This window comes from Myxocyprinus asiaticus, chromosome 33, assembly GCF_019703515.2.
Source record: "Myxocyprinus asiaticus isolate MX2 ecotype Aquarium Trade chromosome 33, UBuf_Myxa_2, whole genome shotgun sequence".
NCBI classification, from domain to species: Eukaryota; Metazoa; Chordata; class Actinopteri; order Cypriniformes; family Catostomidae; genus Myxocyprinus; species Myxocyprinus asiaticus.
The window spans coordinates 33,021,975-33,042,623 of record NC_059376.1 but is presented as its reverse complement, the minus strand read 5'-3'; the positions used below and the strand labels follow the sequence as shown (position 1 = coordinate 33,042,623).

General features: G+C 40.7%; 1 protein-coding gene across 4 annotated transcripts in view; it reads right to left on the bottom strand.

The window, feature by feature from the left end:
• The window catches only part of LOC127424044 (tetratricopeptide repeat protein 39A-like), a 43,041-nt gene extending 22,718 nt beyond the window's left edge, over positions 1–20,323 (bottom strand). Inside the window, exons 1-5 of one of the 4 annotated variants that reach the window (XM_051668835.1) lie at positions 20,057–20,323; positions 17,559–17,609; positions 17,323–17,373; positions 8,124–8,228; positions 1,376–1,507 (exon numbers count right to left, since the gene is read on the bottom strand). In XM_051668835.1, coding sequence (XP_051524795.1) covers positions 1,376–1,507; positions 8,124–8,228; positions 17,323–17,373; positions 17,559–17,609; positions 20,057–20,163 — 446 coding nt within the window. In that variant the 5' untranslated portion in view covers positions 20,164–20,323. Of the gene's footprint in view, positions 1–1,375; positions 1,508–8,123; positions 8,229–11,917; positions 11,986–14,276; positions 14,489–17,322; positions 17,374–17,558; positions 17,610–19,952 lie in introns of those variants that run through there. The other 3 variants (XM_051668836.1, XM_051668839.1, XM_051668837.1) reach the window with 3 other exon arrangements.
• Positions 20,324–20,649: the final 326 nt, after the last annotated feature.

Sequence of the window (20,649 nt, the reverse complement as noted above, 5' to 3'; positions counted from 1 at the left end):
TTTAAATAATGATTTGTTTCTCATCAACACCTTTCATAATTCTTCAGAAGACACAGATTCAACCACTGGAGTCGTAGGAATTGCTTTTATGCTGCCTTTATGTCCTTTTTTGGAGTTTAAAAGTTCTGGTCACCATTCACTTGCACTGAATGGACTAACAGAGCTGAGATTTTCTTCTAAAAATAATTTGTGTTCAGCAGAAGAAAGTCACTCATATCTGGGATGGCATGAGGGTGAGTAAATAATGAGAGAATTCTCATATTTGGGTGAAATATCCCTTTAAGTCTAAGCTATAACAGTAGTATTCCAAATACCTGATAACACAGATCTGCCATTCCATACTAAGGTCTACATTACAAGTTACAACTAATTGGGATCAATGTTTTGAGATGTATGGTTTACATATTGTACCAGAACTGGTTTATAGCACTGCATGGCAGCTATAATTGGGACCAGACAGTGTAACTGATGTATGGAAAGTAGTAGCAGCTATGATTGTCTGTGCATGTGTGTGTTTGTGTATGGGATCATCTGGGAGTGGCATTCCATTGCAACAGGGTCGGATGATGTGGCAGAGTGTATGTATGTATGTGTGTGTGTGTGTGTGTGTGTGTGTGTGTGTGCCTGGAAACACTAATATACAGCAGATTTTCTCATTGTGTCGTGGGCCTGTGAAATTCCTCTACCATCTGGGATGCTGTGATAGCCCAAGACAAGCACCAGCAGCATTCTGAGATTACATCACCAATACAAACGTGACATAACCAAGAAGAACCTGAAAATAGTGTATGTGTGCTAATAGGGCACTGAAATAGAATACACGCTCTACGCAGACACTAACCTGCTCTACGTTACCATTCATATACAGTGGCTCAAAAAGTTTTTGGACACTTTTAGACACTTAATTCACATTTTAAAAATGTTCATTGCATTAGAGACAAAATATCAACGTACGTGGCATCTGCAAACAAACAACTCTATATGCTTTCCTATTAAGTCATTTTTGAAATTCCTTATAATTAACTGGTCTCAAGGTGATGTTTACTGGATATATTAAGTCAGTTCATCACATTCGCTATGAACATGATCTTCAACCAGTTTGACAACCAGAAAGTCTCCAAATACTGTTTGTCTAAATTTTGAACGATACATCTATTGTTTTATCTTTTGAAATCGAATACAAATTATTGTTGTGAAATGTTTTTAAAAAATGTGTTTGTGCTCGTGTAAATTTTTTTAAATGCCACTTTTTTCTTTTTTAATATAATGCAGTGACATTCAGACATTTTTAGGTGTGGCTTAAGAGTCCAAATATTTTTGAGGCCACAGTGTATACTGTAAATATCATATATATCATCATATATACAAAACAAACCTTTGACACACAGCCTGTGCCTCTTTCATGGTGTTTCCTGCTGCCAAGATATCCTCCGGGTTGAAGGTCATCATGGCCTGCATTTCCAGTATGGTGGCATATGTGAGCGCATGGTACATGCTTTCTGTATTCCTACCAAAAAACACAAAAGAAGGTGATGCATTATCTATATATAGAACAAAGGAGAAGGTGTGTGACTCAGTGAGGGTAAGAGAAAGTTCACCTTTGAACCATTCAATAAAATCACATATACAACATGAGACCTGAAGAGGGAGGAATGTATTTGGGTAGCATGACAATCGCAAAATCAGAGTGACAATATAAAACTAATGCTAAAACATTAACAAAAATAACAATATGAAAAACAATCACAGCAATACTTTCAAACAAGCTGTCAAATAAAAAGTGTGAATACAGTATTCTTGACATTTTCTCTATGTACAGTAAGTGGTCATAAATTGTTTCCATCTATTTCCACTCAGCACAATTTTTGTTATTTATACTAAATTTTATGCATTTATATTGTATAACTAAATTTAAAGTGGTTGAAAAAGTGCAACAAATGTATCGCTGTATGCAGTAATGTTTGCGCCATGTTAATTTTACTTGCAAAATTAAATTTTGATTTAATGCATCAAAAATTTTAATTTTAGTGGTTTTAATTTTTTTCAGTGTAGGTTCAGTTCTTCCAGGAGAAGAGTAGAATGTGACACTACTGGTCCAACATTCCTGGTTTAAGAGAAGTCTGGCTAAACAGGTTTACCACTCTTTCCATTGCATGGGTGGAATTGGAATAATGTTGGTGTGAACAGGAATGTGCATGGCATATTTGCTTGTCTCATATTTAGCATCCTCTAACCAATAAATAGATTTAATTATTGGTAGATTACAAATCTGGGAAGCTTTCTGATAATTTAATGGCTCAGGGTGCTACGAAACACACAGATAACAATATGCCACAAGGACATCACACAATGCATACCATAAGCATACCACACAAACCTGCAAATCAGCTTTTCACATGAAGGCATACTTGCTTTGTCATTGAACAGGATTGTTATTTAGATATGAATGGGCTGACTTGCGAAAACTTGGCAAACTCTTGAAGCAATATTTTACCAAAAAATGAAACATTTTCTAATCATTTAACTACCCTTATGTCCAACCCCTATGGCTATCTTTCTTCAGTGGAAAAAACAAAACATATGTATCATAAAAGTTTTGTGTGCTATATTCCAAGTCTTCTGAACATTAGCTTTGTGTGAATAACAGACAGAAATTTAAGTCAATTATTAACTGAAAATCTTTCTCTCTGCTACTTTTAAGGTGATTTTTTGATTTTCTTTGGGAGCTTGACTGCTCATGGTCACTGTATTTTAATTGTGTTTTAATTGTTTGGAAAAGAGCAGTGTGAATATTCTGCAAGACATCTCCTTTTGTGTTCCACAAAAGAAAGAAAGTAAATGAAAATTATGCCAGAATTTTCATTTGGAAAATTGGCTGGGGAAAAAAGTGTTAACACCCAACGGCTCTAATTTCTGAGAGAAACTAGACCCTCAAATGAATATCAGACTTCGAAACAGTGTTTGTCCCAATGCTGTTGTTGCTTCTGCTGTTGCTGTTTTTGAAGGGAATCAAACATTGGCCCGAGCTCCTGACCAATGTGAATCGTTAATTATAATGTCAAAGTCAAATCAGATGTCCAGCAAAACACAGCACCAGGACAATCAACAGAAAGATCTTCACTCCCTACTTAAGCCCTTCGTGTTCTCAGTATCTTTGCTACATTGTTGTTTGATGTGAAGTACTTACCTCACTCTCTCTGCCTAGTTGGTCCTGTCTCGTTTATCTGTTTGGTTGCCCAACTCTGCCCGCGTGTCGGGAGTGTGGTTGCCTTCCAGTTTGCTGTATGCTTGTTCTCTGTGCTCACGAGACTTCAACGAAGGATTCCTCGGCTCTGCCCGCGTGTCGGAAGAGTGATTGCCTTCCAGTATGCTGGGCGCTGTTCTCTGCACCTCACTATGCTTTAATGGAGGATTCCTACAGGTCAGCTCCTGACTTCCACAACGCACATACTCGCCTATGAACACACTATTCATGGATTTGCCCTTTGCGTGGCAATGGCGCGCACACATCCACAAACTTCTCCCCGATACTGCAGCCGGTGCCAGGATCCTCAGCACAGCTGTGAATATTTATTGTTAATAAATCCTTTGGACTGTTCCTCTGCTCTTAGATCTCTTTGTCTCGCTCTCGCTCTCTGACCGAACAATCTTGCCAAGTATGGACCCAGCGGAGGAGTCTACTCTTTGCTCCACCCTCTCTCAGCAGGGAGCTTTTCTGGGATGTTAGCAGAATCAGATCTCCGTATCTAACCGGGCTCTGGAGCTGATGGCGTCGCAGCTTGCTGAGCTCACCTCTGTCATTCAACAACTCCACCTACCTCCCGATGCTGGTCCCACTCAGGAAGCACCCTCACCGGCTCCGGCGGTTCCCCATGTTTTTGGGCGCTCAGAGGCTCGTACCCTCCTCCAATTCCATTTTCAAGTGAGGCGGTATCCTGCAGCACATTCCTTTCACAATGTTCCCTGTTCTTCACGTTACAGTCCTCCGCTTTCCCATCGGAGACAATGAAGGTGGCTTGTGTGATCACACTCCTCACCGGAAGGACCAGTGAACGGGGGACCGCCATGTAGGACAACAGACATCCCTGTTGTGCCTCTTTTCACGCCTTCTCCATGGAGCTCTGCCGAGTTTTTGATCGATCGGCTCAAGGTTGGGAAGGGGTGAGGGTCTTATCCAGACTGTCTCAAGGAGATCAGCGAGTCTCAGATTATGCTATCGAGTTTCGCACCCTGGCTGCTTCTTGTGAGTGGAACGACCACGCCATGTGGGACCGGTTTCTGCATGGGCTTTCCGACGACATCCAGGACAAAATCTATCCTTTGGATCTGCCTCCACGCTTCGACGATATGGTGGATCTGGCTATCCAAGTCGATCAACGTCTGGCCTTATGCCGTCGACTCCACTCTCCACTTACCCGGGCAGCTGGCCATCCTACCCGGTCCTCTACTTCGGCCAAGTCACCAGAATCACGGCCCGACACAGAGCCCATGCAAGTCGGGAGAACTCAGATTTCACATAAGGAGAAGTAGCAACGCCTCATTCATGGACTATGCTTTCATTGTGCCCAGTCTGGTCATTTCTCTGCTTCTTGTCCAGTAAAAGACACCACTCATCAGTAGGAAGGGGGTTACTGGCGAGTACAACACCTTTGGACAAAGTCTTTGGACTTTGTACACTTCTCCCGGCCCAGCTGCAGTATGGATCTACCTGTCACACGGTCTCAGCTCTGGTGGATTCCGGAGCCGAAGGGAACTTTATGGACATCGACTTGGCTTCCAAATGGGGGCTTCCTATGGTCCAATTGGATAAACATATCACCGCCCACACCCTCAGTGGCATACCCCTCTCCGTCATCACCCAGTCCACCAAGCCAGTCACCTTCGTCTCTGGAGATCATATGGGGCAGCTGTCCTTTTACCTGATCCAATCTCCATCGGCACCGGTAGTGTTGGGGCATCCTTGGTTCGTAACGCACAACCCACACATGGACTGGTCAATCAACACTGTTCTTGCTTGGGGTCCTTACTGTTTTTCGCACTGTCTTAACTCTGCTGTCTCCCCTGTCTGGTCTTGTGTTTCATTGCAGGATGAACCGGCAGATTTATCCGAAGTACCTTTGACATACCATGACTTGAGGGCGGTGTTCAGCTGGTACCACGCCACAACCCTTCCTCATTGCCCGTACGACTGTGCGATTGAACTACTTCCTAGTACCTCTCTGGCAGCCAGTCTCATCCGCCCTTCCTCGTCGCCGACAGGGGCGGGGTTCTTCTTCATGGAGAAGATGGCTCGCTTAAACCCTGTATAGATTATCGGGTGCTGAATGACATCACAGTGAAGAATCGCTTTCCTTTGTCGCTGATGTCCTCAGCTTTCAAACTCTTGCAGGAAGCGTCTGTCTTTAGGAAGCTGGACTTATGCAATGCTTATCACCTTGTCCGGATTAGGAAGAGGGATGAGTGGAAGACAGCTTTTAACACCCATAGGGGGCACTCTGAATATTTGGTCATGCCTTTCGGATTGGTCAGCTCTCCCGAAGTCTTCCAGGGGCTTGTAAATGACGTGCTTAGAGACATGGTTGATTGTTTTGTGTTTGTCTATCTAGATGATAGATTGATCTGATCTTCTCCCAGAATATCCAGGACCATGTTCAGCACTTTAGGCAGGTGCTTCAGCGACTGCTAGAGAATTGGCTGTTCGTCAAGACGGAGAAGTGCACTTTTCATGCATAGTCAGTTCCGTTCCTGGGGTTCATCATTTAGTCTGAGGGAGTGCACATGGACCCTGCTAAGGTCAGAGCTGTCTCCATCTGGCCAACTCCAGATTTTCACAAGGCACTGCAGAGGTTTCTGGGGTTCGCAAATTTCTATCGGAGATTTATTCAGAATGACAGCCAACTCGCCGCACCTCTGACGGATCTCACATCCACCCGCACTGACTTTTGTTGGTCCCCACAGGCTGAGGCCGTGTTCTCTAAATTAAAGGAGCGCCCATCTTTTTTACTCCAGACCCTGATTGTCAGTTCGTGGTGGAGTTGGATGCATCTGAGGTTGGTGTTGAAGTGATCCTGTCGCAGTGCTCTTCCTCGGATGGAAAGATGCATCCGTGTGCTTTTTTTTCGCACCACTTAACACCAGCAGAATGGAACTACGACATCAGTAACCATGAATTGCTTTATGTCCGGTTGGCTTTGGACAAGTGGCGTCATTGGTTAGAGGGTTCAAGGGTCTGTCAAGGGTCGTGGTCTGGATTGATCATAAGAACCTAGAGTACATCTGTAGTGCCAAACGCCTTAACTCTAGACAGGCTTGCTGGGTACTATTTTTCACACATTTTAATTTACATTTTACATTTACATTTACATTTATGCATTTGGCAGACGCTTTTATCCAAAGCGACTTACAGTGCCCTTATTACAGGGACAATACCCCTGGAGCAACCTGGAGTTAAGTGCCTTGCTCAAGGACACAATGGTGGTGGTTGTGGGGATTGAACCAACAACCTTTTGCTTACCAGTTATGTGCTTTAGTCCACTACGCCATTTTAATTTTGTCCTCTCGTAGGAGAACATCAAACCCAACTCTTTGTCTCGATGTTTCGAGGTTGAAACCTCCTCCGTCCCACCGGAAACAATTCTACCCGCAACTCGAGTGGTGGGCATGGTATACTGGGAGGTGGAGGCTTAAGTCCTTGCTGCACTATGAAACACCGCACCCCCCGCTACGTGCCCAGTGGGGCGGTTATTTATTCCGCGAACAGTTCGGATGTACATCCTACAATGGGTTCACTCATCCAACGTCGCTTGTCATCCAGGGGCGACTCACACCCAGATGCTCATTAGACAACGATTCTGGTGGCCATCGCTTGTGCGGGACGTACGCCTGTTCATAGCCACTTTCTCCATTTGCATGACTAACCCCCCAGCTGGGCTCCTCCAACCGCTGTCTGAAATAGCCACGGGTTTTGTAACTGGTCTCCCCCACCCCCTCTCATGGCAACACAGTTGTTTTGACTGCAGTGGACCAGTTCTTGAAGGCGGCTCATTTCATTCCCCTCCCCAAATTACCCACAGCGAGGAAGACAGCGATAACAGTCATAAACCACGTCTTCCACATTCATAGCCTCCCGGTCGATGTGGTTTCTGACAGAATTTGTGTCGCATTTTTGAGGAGAATTCTGTCGACAGCTTGGGGCTACAGTGAGTTTGTCTTCTGGGTTCCACCCCCAGACAAATGGGCAAGCGTAGCGGGCGAATCAGGACCTGGAAAAAACCCTGTGATGTGTGGCTTCCCATAATCCATCTTCTTGGAGCTATCATTTAGTCTGGATCGAGTACGCCCACAACTCCTTGCAGTTGTCGTCTACGGGGTTATCACCCTTCCAGTGCAGCCTCGTTTATCAGCCCCCTCTGTTCCCCACACAAGAACCAAAAGTTCAGGTCCCGTCCGCCCATGCATTTATTCAGAGGTGCCGGCGCACCTGGAAAGCCGCCAGAGAAGCCCTCAAACGGACTGGCACCGGTCTAAGCCCCCAGCTTATGTGTGCGGGCAATAGTTTGGTTGTCCTCTAAGGACATTCCGCTCCGACTCCCCTCACGTAAGCTGGGTCCCAAGTTTATCGGGCCATTTCCCATCACCAAGGTCATTAGTCTGGTGGCGGTCCATCTTAAACTACTCCCTCAACTCAACCGCATTCACCCTGTTTTTCACGTCTCCAAAATTAAGCCCGTTTTACTTCTAATTTACACCCCACCACACCTGTCCCACCTCCTCCACGTCACGCTCGGGTCATGGCTCCGGCGAGTTTGTCGGTTTGTTCTGTGTGTTTTGTTATTTTCTCTCCCTCATGTCTTGCAGGTGCTGCCGGCATGCATGATAAGAACAGTGATTAGAACAGATAATGAAACATACAATAGACTTTCAAAAGAAGGTCTCTCTGCCTCACACCCATGTGCACAAAAGGAGCATCTAATAGAACCTCACTGTGTTCTATGGACTAAAGTCAGGCATGAATGATCCCAGCCTAGACCCTCTCCCACATCTGTAATCATTACAGCTCACACAAAAACAGTAAAACACAACAGGTCAAGCTGTATATAGACACTTTATACATAAATTCTTACCTGCTCTTAAGTCTGGTCAGAGCCCCGTCAAATTCATTTTGCAGGAACAGATCCAGTGCTGCCATGCAGTCTTGAAGAGCCACTGACAGGTCAGATTTCTCCGACCTAACATGCATCATATACATACAGAGAAGAGGGATAGATTATTTGAAAGTGATAGACGGAGCAAAGGGAGAAAGGGAGAGAAAGAAAAGGTGATCATAAATATATGCTACTCTGAAAAGCATCGGTCTTAATGTGATACCAAACTCCAAAATGACACATTTCTTTTCTCCCGTAAACATAAAGGACAGTCATCACAACCCTTATCATCACAACCCTTATCATCACAACCATTTAGGTTAACATGTAAGAGATCTTCAGGGTTTCACACCAATTTATTTTACTGCACCTTTAAAGCAGTATGTGACAAGGAGGAAGGTGGGGCCGGGTCGTGACTATGCACGCCCAGCCCCCAATCGGGCTAATCAGCCAAGGAGAGGGATAAGTGCAATGAGATGCGGCAGTTCGTTAGAGAGCTACAGGCAGCTGCCCTGTATGTGTTTATGTTTGTGTGTTTTTGTTTAAGTTTATTAAAACATTACTTTCATGCTTCGTCTGGTTCTCGCCTCCTCCTTTCCATTGAACCCTGTTACACAGTAGTTCACAAAAAAGAAGAACTTTGCACTTTAAAATCTGTGTGCACGCATGCAGACTATTTATTTACTTATTAAACGCATCCTTTGCTATTTACAAAACTGGAGAGCCTTTGAATAAAATGCACAAGTCATATGGACTACTTTAAGGGTGCCTTTATGCTTCTTAAATGTCATATTGGAGCTTGAAAGTAACGGCTATGACAAAAACTAACACACAATACCGGAGCACTGGAAAATGGAAAATAGCATTTTTTTGCCATTTTCAGCTGAAATTTTTCAGCAGATGACTTTTGGTGCATAATTTTTTGTGGTTTGGCTTTTCGTACCACAAAAGCACATAGTGACCAGGGACTGCCGAGCTCCAAAAAGGGCAAAGTCTCAAAAAGCATAAAAAGTGGTCCATACAACTTGTGCACTATATTTCAAGAATTCTGAAGCCATATGATAGATTTCTGTGAGGAACAGAATGACATTTAAGTTTTGTTTACTAAATAACATTATTCCTCTTTACCACAGATTTCAAATCTAATTTGCTGTTGTGTGCATTCAAACTTGTTGTGTCACAGTTGGTTGTGAGACACACGAGAACAGTGGCATTTGGTGCCACAATGCATCTTGACACACCCTTTTTGAATATACGGGAACGTGAATTTTAAATCTACAGCAGAGGGGAGAATAATCAATGAAAAACGACTTACATTCCAGTCTGTTCCTCACACAAAACTTTCACATGTCTTTAGAACACTAAATATAAAGCACACAAGTCAGATCGACTACTTTTATGGTGCTTTCACTGTATGAAAAAAGATCAATGTGAACATTCTTCAAAATTACTCCTTTTGTGTTCCACGGAAGAAAGTTATATGGATTTGGAATGCCATGAGGGTAAATGGTGACAGAAATGTTCCCCATTTCTTTTAAGTTCAAGTGCATATATCATAAATGATAACACATCTAGTTACATAACAGAACTACTGATCACCTTCCGACCATGATAATTCTCTAAGGAAACACAACAGTTTGTGAATTGGTTCAAAGGTCTGGTGATCAGGTGTGATGTCTGAACTGGACGTTTAAGCTCACACAGCAGGTCTCTCTGAGAGTCTGCCAAAAAGCTAACACCTCCTCCAATCATCCTGTTTCATGTTAGTGTGACGTCACAGCTCTCTGATGCAGAGAACTGCCCCCAGAGCTTCTTCATTTTGATACAAAAGCAGCGAGACTGATGTCACCTTCAAACACACTGAGGCACAGGTGAGTGAGTGAGTGTAGGTGTAGTGGCACATGGTGAAAAAATGTGGGAACATGACTTATAATGCCAAGAGGAGTGTTCAGATTGTATCTGTGGCTGCAAAGTATATATACGGATATTTTCTTGAAAAAAAGTGATAAATTATAACTTTGCCATCTAGGGGCTTTATATATTTATAAAGAAAATCAATGATGGCCTATATAACATCACTATATATTAGGGGCTATTCTTCAAATACATACAAAATAAATGTTAATTTGCATATTTGAAGAAATTCTTGTGTTCATTAGCTGTTAGCTCTTGTGTTCAAATCAGTGTATGAATGTGTAAGAGGGCTGTGAGCCATGAAACAAGACCTAACAGCTCACAAAACACTAAAGGAACAAGCATTTTTCCTCATTCCTCAATCTGATGAATCATGTTCTTAATGGATCTTGGCAACGTAATGAGTGAAATCACCAAAAAAATCTATGTAATTTTAGCTTAACTGTATAGCACTTTTCACAATACTAGTTAAAATGTAGTTTTACGAAGAATAGTGGCTCACAAACCTCCAGTGAACAAGCAATATGTATACATTCATAAGTCCAAATTGTCCATTGTTATAATTACCACTAAAAGACTAAATAATTTCAAGGCTGTGAACAACCCTCTGATCCAGTAATTTGATCTTGATTTTCTGATGGGAATTTGTAACCTCTCAATATACAATACTTATTAACATAACACTTGTTGTGTGACCAAAGGTTTAAGTACTTCTCTTATGAGAAGGCAAAGCACATGGAGACGAACATGATCAAAGCCCATTGTTTTTCATACACACATACTAGGGACACATTCTTCACATTTAAAGTATCAGTTAAAATTAATTTCTAGATTGCGTAGAATTTTGGAATGATCCTGACCTCTGCCTTCCCCCATTGAGATTACAACACGCCACCTAATCTAATTATACCTAACAAGCACTTGCATACAGTTTTTCCTTCCTGAAACATTCTGCTGAAAACAGCCATTTATGAACCTTTTCTGCATGTGGACAAATGAACTGAGAATCGAGAGAAAACAATAGGACAATGGCTCTGGCCTTTCTCGACTGAGACAAATTAAAGGAATAAATGTGACTAAATGAACTGCACGTCTTTACATTCCAAACAACGGGCTGTACAGAGACGCTCTTTATGTTATCTGCTCGGCCAATAGCAGAGCATCTGTTGGCTCAGGCTACTGTCAGACCTATAGCAGGAGAGACTGGTTTGGTTGTAGGGTCTCTTCAGCTCTTCGTCAGGGTAATGAGTGGCAAGTGACTTCAATGCTGTTGTCTACCGATGCTAATGGAGCATGCTTCCTGCTCATACAATGTCAAATGCCCACAGCATAGAATCATAATCTGCAATCTTAAAACAAGGGGGGTATATGTTTAACAAAAGATGGAAGTCAAGAGGGTTATCTTGTGTTCTAATGTAATTTAAACAACACTGATACGGTGGTTCATTTTTTGAACAGGGATGTAGACTGTACATCTGCATCACTGTTAGTGATAAGACGTACCATGTTTGTAAGCCGTTAAGTTTTGGAAAGTCAGGGCCTGCAGTTTGAATTTAATGGGACTGTTTGTGCTAAACACATGAAACCACAAAATGTGTTGCTTGTTGAGGAGTGCTATTTTGCTAAGTGATCAGACTTGATTTTTGCCTGCTGGGTGTTAAAATGAGCTGAAATCTCTTAAATAATTTGTGCTCCATTTTCTTCTATGCAGACTGTACACATCCAAATCAACATGACCATGGAAAGTCGGCATGTTGTTTCCGAGAGTTCTGGCACCCAAGGATCGGCCACATTATGCCAACTCACGGACAAGCACCATTTTCTATCAGGCATTTTTGCATCAGCTCCAGCATGTTTACCTTCCCCTGTGGTGCGACCTGGAAGAGTGTTGCATTAGCAATGCTGGAGACCCAAGTTCGGATCCAACCTTAAAACAAGGAAGTAATTAAATATTTAGGTTTAGGTTGGGGAGTACAGTTTATAAAACATTCATTCCTCTTCACTGTATTACAGCCTGTACAGCTGAAAACAACTCGCTTTTGGTGCCCCTCCGTGGACATTACACCCAGAAAATGAAGCTCATTTGTGCCAATATGCACAAGCCACTAGAGGCACAGTGTTTCATATTTCTGTAAGCACAGACAGATTTCAGTTAAAGGAAAGTCAACCCTACTGTTTCCGATTTCACTGTGAGATTCAGTATTCTGCTCCATTCCAAACTTCAAGTTTGATTAACCCTGACCTGCGAATTTGGATAGGCAGAGGACGTTTAACCAGCAGACGATCTAAACATCACACACACCTCTCAACATGATCATCTGTTCATGTACCCTGAAATCGACCCCTTTCTGTCAAATTACTAACAAACGCTTTCCCCCATTATATACATATATATATATACATATATATATATATATATATATATATATATATATATATATACACACACACATTATAAAACTTTACCTGTGACTCTACTGATAGTGTGTTGCATGGGTTCACCGCATTCACATAAACAATGGTGAGTTTGATTTAGAGGATGCATTTTCTCTCTAAAATTATTTTTTAACTCCACTGACAGTTAGGTTTAAGGTTGGGGTTTGGGGGTAGGATTATTAAAAATCCATTCCTGTTGACTGTATTACATCAACAACACTTTCAGCTTTGGCCACTGGGAGCAGTGGTTCGAATTTCAGTACACAAACTGATTTCAACCTCTTGCAGTGTGTTCAGTCTGGACCTCTTGGCTCAATAGAAAGAATATATATTTGAAATTTGCATGGTTTCCATAGTTGCGGGAAAGTGAGTACAGTAGATGGCATATTTTAAAATTTTAAATATAACGTAACTTATAATTTATTATTTATACTTATTAATCTACAACAGAATCCTTATAGCGGTCCAAAGTAATTTCACATGCTCAAAACCTTGTGTGACTGTGGCTTTAGACTTACATTGAACGAGGAACCCGAGCCATATATAGGGACCAGATATCTAGGGACCGAGCCAAATCTAGAGACTTGCCATTGGACTTGTGACTTGGGTCATTTAGCAACCATCTAGCAACGCCCTAGTAACCAGCCAGAACACCCTAGCGAGCACATAGCAACGCACTAAAAACCACTCAGTACACCATAGCAACCACAGAAACACAGTGGCAACCACCCACAATATCCTAGCATTGTGATGCCGACTCTGCACTGGCAAGCATCATTCATATTTTCAGCAGTTGATGCACACACATAAGTTTAACTCTGTGACACTCCTGAATGTGTTTACTGACACAAAAACCCCAAAACAAAACGTCCCTCAGGTTTCATAATGTAAAACTAGACAGTCAGTAACAATCAAGCCAGATAATGATCAGATTTCTTCATTTCTTACACTTCCTCCCTGACACTGATACCAGATATTACAGCAGGGTCATTTCTGAATGAATGGAGAACAGTGTATGCTATATTGAGCGTGAATATAGCAAAAGGAAGTAGGCTGAAATTTGCTTAAAAGCTACAGCACAGGGAAAATGAACCTTTGCTCTTTCTGAAACGTCGGTACAGTGCTCAATAAACTAATGTGGTGATGCTAAGCAATTCTGAAAAGATGGTGCCTCCCGGGGGCTAATTGAGTGCTGAAGATCATCACTAGATTGACTGAACCAAAAAAGGTGACACTAAATATTCACATGCACGTTCACTGCAAAGAGACCTGGTGGTTAAAGGGATAGTTCACCCAAAAATCATGTCACCAGACTTACTCCCCCTCACCCATGTTGTTCCAAGCCCAAATTACTTCATTTTGTCTGTGAAACACAAAAGGAGATTTTAGGCAGAATGTTAGCCTCAGTCACCATTTACTTTCATTGTATGGAAGTGAATGGTGACTGAGGCTAACATTCTGCCAAACATCTCCTTTTACACTCCATGGAAGAAAGTCATACAGGTTTGTAACAAGGGTAAAGGTGAGTAAATGATGACATAATCTTCATTTTTGGGTGAACTGTCCCTTTAACACATTAATTCTACACAACGCAAGCGAGGCAATTACAGCCTCTCTGAAAGCAAGGGCATCCAAAACAATTACCTGTCTAAAATATCCAAAACCTCTCCTGTTTTTCTAGTTATGCAGCCTGTTAAAGCACTCTCCTTTATTATGTTACTGTTAATATAGCTTAAATAGTCTTCAATCTCTGCTAAAACAACATTCACACAACAATCTTACCCGTTTGACAGAGTTTCTGCATCTCTTGACATTTTCATCTAGTAAGGTGTGATCGTGGAGTGCAGTAAAGCGAGAGAGAAAAAGAGTGAGAGACACGGAGGAAAAAAGAAATAAAAGAAGAAAGAACAGACGCAGAGTAATTCACAGTGTGTGTGAGAACAGGCCTTTGCACTGGCTGCTATCAGCAGAGCAGCAATTTCCCTCTGGCTACAGCACACACTCACTCACACACACACACACACAGGCTGCAGATAGGACAGCGGGGCAGGAACGCAGAGCTTAATAAGATTGGGATGACTATCAAGTGAACATACTCATCTTCTCTATCTTGTCGTCGCCCCGCCTTCTAAACACACACACAGAGTCAAATACACATAAAGAGTTATACAAGCCACCTTAACCTCCTCCTCTTCTCAGTATCACCCTCATGCTACACATTGCATCCTAGCCTCTGATTGGTCAATAAGAATCGGTTCCTTAAGAATCCGCCCCTCTCCCGAAGATAGAGATGTAGCAGAGTCAAGTGACAATCTAAACTCTAAATCAGTCAACAACACTGGACACAACAATAACCCTGTATTAGTAAATCAGTGCTTGATGGTGGAGAGAGATCATGAGATGCAGAGGACGGCTGCAGTCCACAGAATCAGCACAAGGAAGTGCCTGTGGCAAGTTATGGAGTGAGAGATGACGTGTTAAAGAGAAAAAGGAAGAATGAGGATGAAGAATAAAAAGAAAGAGTAAATATATACTGTAAGGTGTGACAGAGAAAGAGGAATTCATCATTTATTCACCCTCATGCTGTTCTAAATGTATGTATGACTGTAGGTAGAATGGCTAGCCACACTTTTATTGCAACTTTTTTCCATACATGAAAGTAAATGGTGACTGAGGCTAACATTCTGCCTAACATCTCATTCTGTGTTCCATATAAGAAGGAAAGTCATCTGGGTTCAGAACAACATGAGAGAGTAAATGTTGACAGAATTATACATTTCTGGGTGAACTATACATTTAAGTGATGGAGAGAAAGAGAAAGAGAGAGAGAGAGAGTCAGAACTCTCTGACTCAGCATATCATACGCCCTTTGAACTTACAACTTTTTGGTAGTGTGTTAATCACGTGAAAACTATCATATTTAATAACATTTAGACCCAATGGATCCTATAGTGATCTAACAAAAACTGACCTTCCTTCCTTAATTCATGTTGCTGGTCTTACTGTGCAGAATTCATCAGTGCACGTTTTTCCAACAAAAAACTTTCTGTCATTTAAATGAAATTACTATGAAAACAATATTTTTTCTTTAGAATAACAATTAATCATAAATTGTGCACAACAAGACCAGGGAAATATATTCTGAAAGTAAATAATGTCATTTTGATTTGGGGTTGTCTTTAAAGAGTTTGCATGTCATCTGATGTACAGTTTGGAAAAACGCACACTTCGCCTCTCTTTACTGTATATTGGAGGGCAGGGGTTTCCAAGCAGACCTGATATGCTTTGGCACAGCAGCACCTGCATCTGCACATCAAAAACACATACATGCACAGGTACTAAATGACTCAGCATAAACACTGAATAATGAATAAGCAGCAGTATTCGCTAACATGCACTGATGGAGGGAGACTTTGCAGTCATGGTCATTTCTATACCTGAAACACTGTCCACAAAGCAAAACTGCGAGGACACAAATCAATAAAAACTCATAATCATTAACAATTTGCTCTGGGCCTGAGTAACTCAGCGAGTATTGACGCTGACTACCACCCCTGGAGTCGCGCGTTCGAATCCAGCCAGGTCTCCTAAGCAACCAAATTGGCCTGGTTGCTAGGGAGGATAGAGTCACATGGGGTAACCTCCTTGTGGTCGCTATAATGTGGTTCTCGCTCTCGGTGGGGCGCGTGGATGCCGCAGAGAATAGCGTGGGCCTCCACACACGCTACGTTACCACGGTAACGTGCACAACAAGCCACGTGATGAGATCCGTGGATTGATGGTCTCGGACGCGGAGGCAACTGAGATTCGTCCTCCACCACCCGGATTGAGGCGAGTCACTATGCCACCATGAGGACTTAGAGCGCACTGGGCATTCCAAATTGGGGAGAAAAAAAATGTATTAATATAAAAAGCTGCTCACCTCCAACACACATTTGGAGCAGTCGAAATCTCAACATAAGTAAAACTAGTATGGCACAAACAGATGGTTAATAAATAGATTATCATTTCAAAGTGCATTAATGCATTCTCAATTCACAGCATATCAATGGCATAACGCTCAAATCTCATTTGTGAGACGGACTTGCCGATGGTGGTTTTAAAGGAACAGTTCTCCCAAAAACAATTCAGTTTTTTATTCATCTGTTTACTTTTATTTGTTCCAAATCCATATGACTTTCTTTCACAGAACAAAAAAGGAGATGTAAGGCAAAATGTTCAGTCCCAATTACCATTCACTTTCAATGTATGCAAGAAAAGATGCAATAAAAGTGAATGGTGTCTGAGGTTAACATTCTGCCTAACATCTCCTTTTGTGCTCCACTGAAGAAATAAAGTCGACTGAGGAGCGAAAATTATGGATTTTTTTCATTATGTATTGGTGTTGATGTAGCTGATGTAAACGCCATCTGGAGAAACCCTTTGAATAATACATGTGGAGGACGGTAGGAACCTCCCCTTTATGAGAGCAATCGATAAATCACTCTAATGAGATATTACATCCTTATTCTGACAGTTAAGGAGGCATGTTTCTAAGATCTACGGTAAAAGCAATAAATGGATTGTGACAGCACTTGTAAATAAAGGGACGAATAACAAAACACCTTTATGATTACACATGATAGATGCAGTGCATTGTCGGAGGTAACATGATAAGCACCTTCTTACTTGTGACTCGCACCGCAAAGGCTAATCAGGAGATCTGTATTCATGTTCAGTTATGCATGAACACCCAAGACTCTAGATCATTCTTCTTCACAAAATGTGATGGCAGCAGAGCAAAGGGCAAAGATGAGTTTGAAAAAGAAATGTGGATGTGAAATCCTACCCATAATCAGTGATGACAGGGTCCAGCCCGTCTTTCTCTATGATAGGTGACCTAAAACAAGTAGAAACAATCTTAGAGCTACAGGCATTTTTATAAGTCAAGAACTCATATGACATATCTATGCTGAATAGGTTTATTCTTTTATCAATATACAGAGTGTAGATGTGTAAATGTGTTTCAGTCCCTGATTAATGTGAACAGGTCTTGATATGAAGGAAACAGAGTGGCACACTCACTGTGGTGGAGAAGTGGGGCTGACCAGTGACTCTTCAGTCTTGAGAGGATCCCTAAATGCAGATCAAAGCATACAAATATTTTGTTTTATTTTATTCATTGCTGATGGACGTTATTTAATGTGTTTCCAGAACATACATTAAGCTATCGACTGTGATTTTCTTTTAATATATTTCATCAGCTTTGAACAGTAAACAAGAACAGTAAACAACTGCAACAAACAAAAACAATATGCTGGAAACTCCAGATAGCTTATTGCTATGCAGGTTTGGGGAGTAACGGAATACATGTAACGGGATTACGTATTTAAAATACAAAATATAAGTAACTGTATTCCACTACAGTTACAATTTAAATCATTGGTAATTAGAATACAGTTACATTCAAAAAGTATTTTGATTACTGAAGAGATTACTTTGCATTTTATTGTCATTTGTTTCATTTAATATTTAGTCCTTTCAGATGGAAAACATTTATACATATAAACGATGTGATCCAAACAGCGGTGAAACACTTTCTTATGATGTGCTACATTCATACGAGCAGACAGAGAAGTAAGTTTGAAATAAGTTTGGAGCAGAACAAACAGAAATAAACCTTGTGTAAATTGTCAGCTTTATGCTAAGCTAAAATGCTATTTCTAGCCATTTTACATGCATATGTTACCAGGCATGATCATATTTTTTTATCAAGAAAATTCACGTTGGATCATAATTTCTTTTTTTCTAGTAAAACTTTTGATATTAGGGCAAAAATCATATTCTTGATAATTTTTGTATTGTTTTCCTGTAAAAATATCTAAAAATCCTTAAAACGAGATCAATTTGATTTATCTTGTTTTGGAAACAACACTGCATAAGATGTTTAGGTTTTTCAGAGAATGTAATTTTAACGTGTATTTTGTCTTACGGTACTGGCAGAGTTTTTATAGTCAAAGCAGTTGAAAAAATCAACCAGTGCTGAAGAAGTAATGCAAAGTATTTAGAATACGTTACTGACCTTGAGTAATCTAATGAAATACGTTACAAATTACATTTTACAGCATGTATTCTGTAATCTGTAGTGGAATACATTTCAAAAGTAACCCTCCCAACCTTGTTGCTATGTAGTAACAGCTGTATGTGCTATATACAGTTAACAGCATGATATTTAATTTAATTTTATTTTTTATTTTATTTTTTTATTAAATAGGAAATAGCACTGACAAAATTGAAAGTACCATTGATGTCAATGCAAAGTTGTTTTGTTTTATGAAACTGAACATATCAGTGATGATTTGAACTTTTGCAAAAGGGAAACGTTTTCACAAAGAACACATAACACAAACTATGGTATGGCAGAGGAAAATCCACACCTCTGTCATAAAACAATAAACTGTGTTAAGCATTAACAGACAGCATGGAGAAAAAGGTGCGACGACATCTTTAATGGGGAGGCACAATTACACCTGAGGAGAACAAGTCTCATCTAATCAGCTCCCTCCAAATCTCATACCTGCTGTAACGTCATCCACTACATTGTTGTTGACATTAGACCTTTTGATTGACACTTACTGCACTGTTGGGGTTCACATAATTTGCTTTAGAAATAAAAACAAAATTAGTACAAATACTTTATAGATTAATGGGAAATCACGATGTTTCAATATGATGTCAACAATCTGCGCGGATTGTTTTTAAAAGTATATAACTTTTTAACGCACGTCCCCCGTCGTCCTTAGAGGGCTGACATTGGATTACACCACTTTATTTGAATAATGATGTGATTCTCACAAATAACATTTGGGACAGGTAAACAGGTCAATAATGTCATGAATAATATACTCTAGGCTACAAATACTGTACTACATCATTACTCTGTTGATTCAAATCTTCAGAATAGTCATAAGACTTTGATGCCTGTATTTTTTTCATATCAAGCATTACATATGTTTGTTTATAAACTGCTCATACACATTTATAACTCATTAATGGTAATATTAAAGTATTACCAAACCATCCAAGTAACTATGAACTTTATTTCAGTAAAACAGTTATTAGTCATTTAAGAATACAATGCCTCGTGGATACAAGATCAAATCGTCAAATCTATTTGACAGACTTTTCCTACGTAAATTAAAAAAAGCTAAAAAAATAAAAAATAATAATAATAAAAAATAAACAAAAAGCTTCGCTCGACTTAAGACATTTCAGAATGGTATTTAGACTCGATAACAATTAAATGCAAACTATCAGACATTTCTGTTCCAAACGCAGATCTTCACCATAACACTGAATCAGACCGTATTAATGCCAGTTCCTTCATCTAATGCAAATTATCTGCCTGTATCTCTTTACAGTCGATTTGTCTCCACCTGACCAACGATATCTGATAACAAGTACCGACAGTCAACTTACTTTTTGTTGCGCCTCCAAAAACTCATTCCAAAGAGGAAGAGAAGACAGAAGATCCAATAAGACACTGGAGAGTATGGAGGTCACCAAGGCATTCGTTACTTTACCTATTACAGGTGATCACTGCACTTATGTTTGCGAAGTAAAGCTGGACGTGTGTTTCTCTACAGTCGTTGTTCCTGCATGTGAGACAGGGAGGTGTGGAGAAACCCATTGCCACAATAAAAGAGATTTTAGGCGTTTTCAAAAGGCATTTTTGCGCCCTTGAAGGGCACTTCGGGAAGGGGACGCCACTCGATGAGTCGTTCCAAACAAAAGCAAGCAAGTTTATTTTTTTCACAAAGGGCCCTTTTACACGACTTTTAGTGAAGAGTACATTCAAACTGTAATGCTATGCTCTCTTTAGAGAGCCCACACCAAGAGCTGTGTCCTTTATAGTGAGTAGGGCATAGGGATGATCACTTTTGATTGGAATTCGCCGCCTATGTGAAAACTGGAATGCGGCGCTGCAGCTCTTCCCTGGTCTTAAAGTCCTCCATTTTAACCATTTAGGAAGAAATGCTATGGGTAACACTTTAGAATACTGTTCCTTCATTGACAGTTAACATGCCGGAATTAATGCAGGACAAATGAGTAGTACTACATTAACTCTCTAAAGTCACTTCTATTAACTAATATGGAAACACGATTAACTAATTAG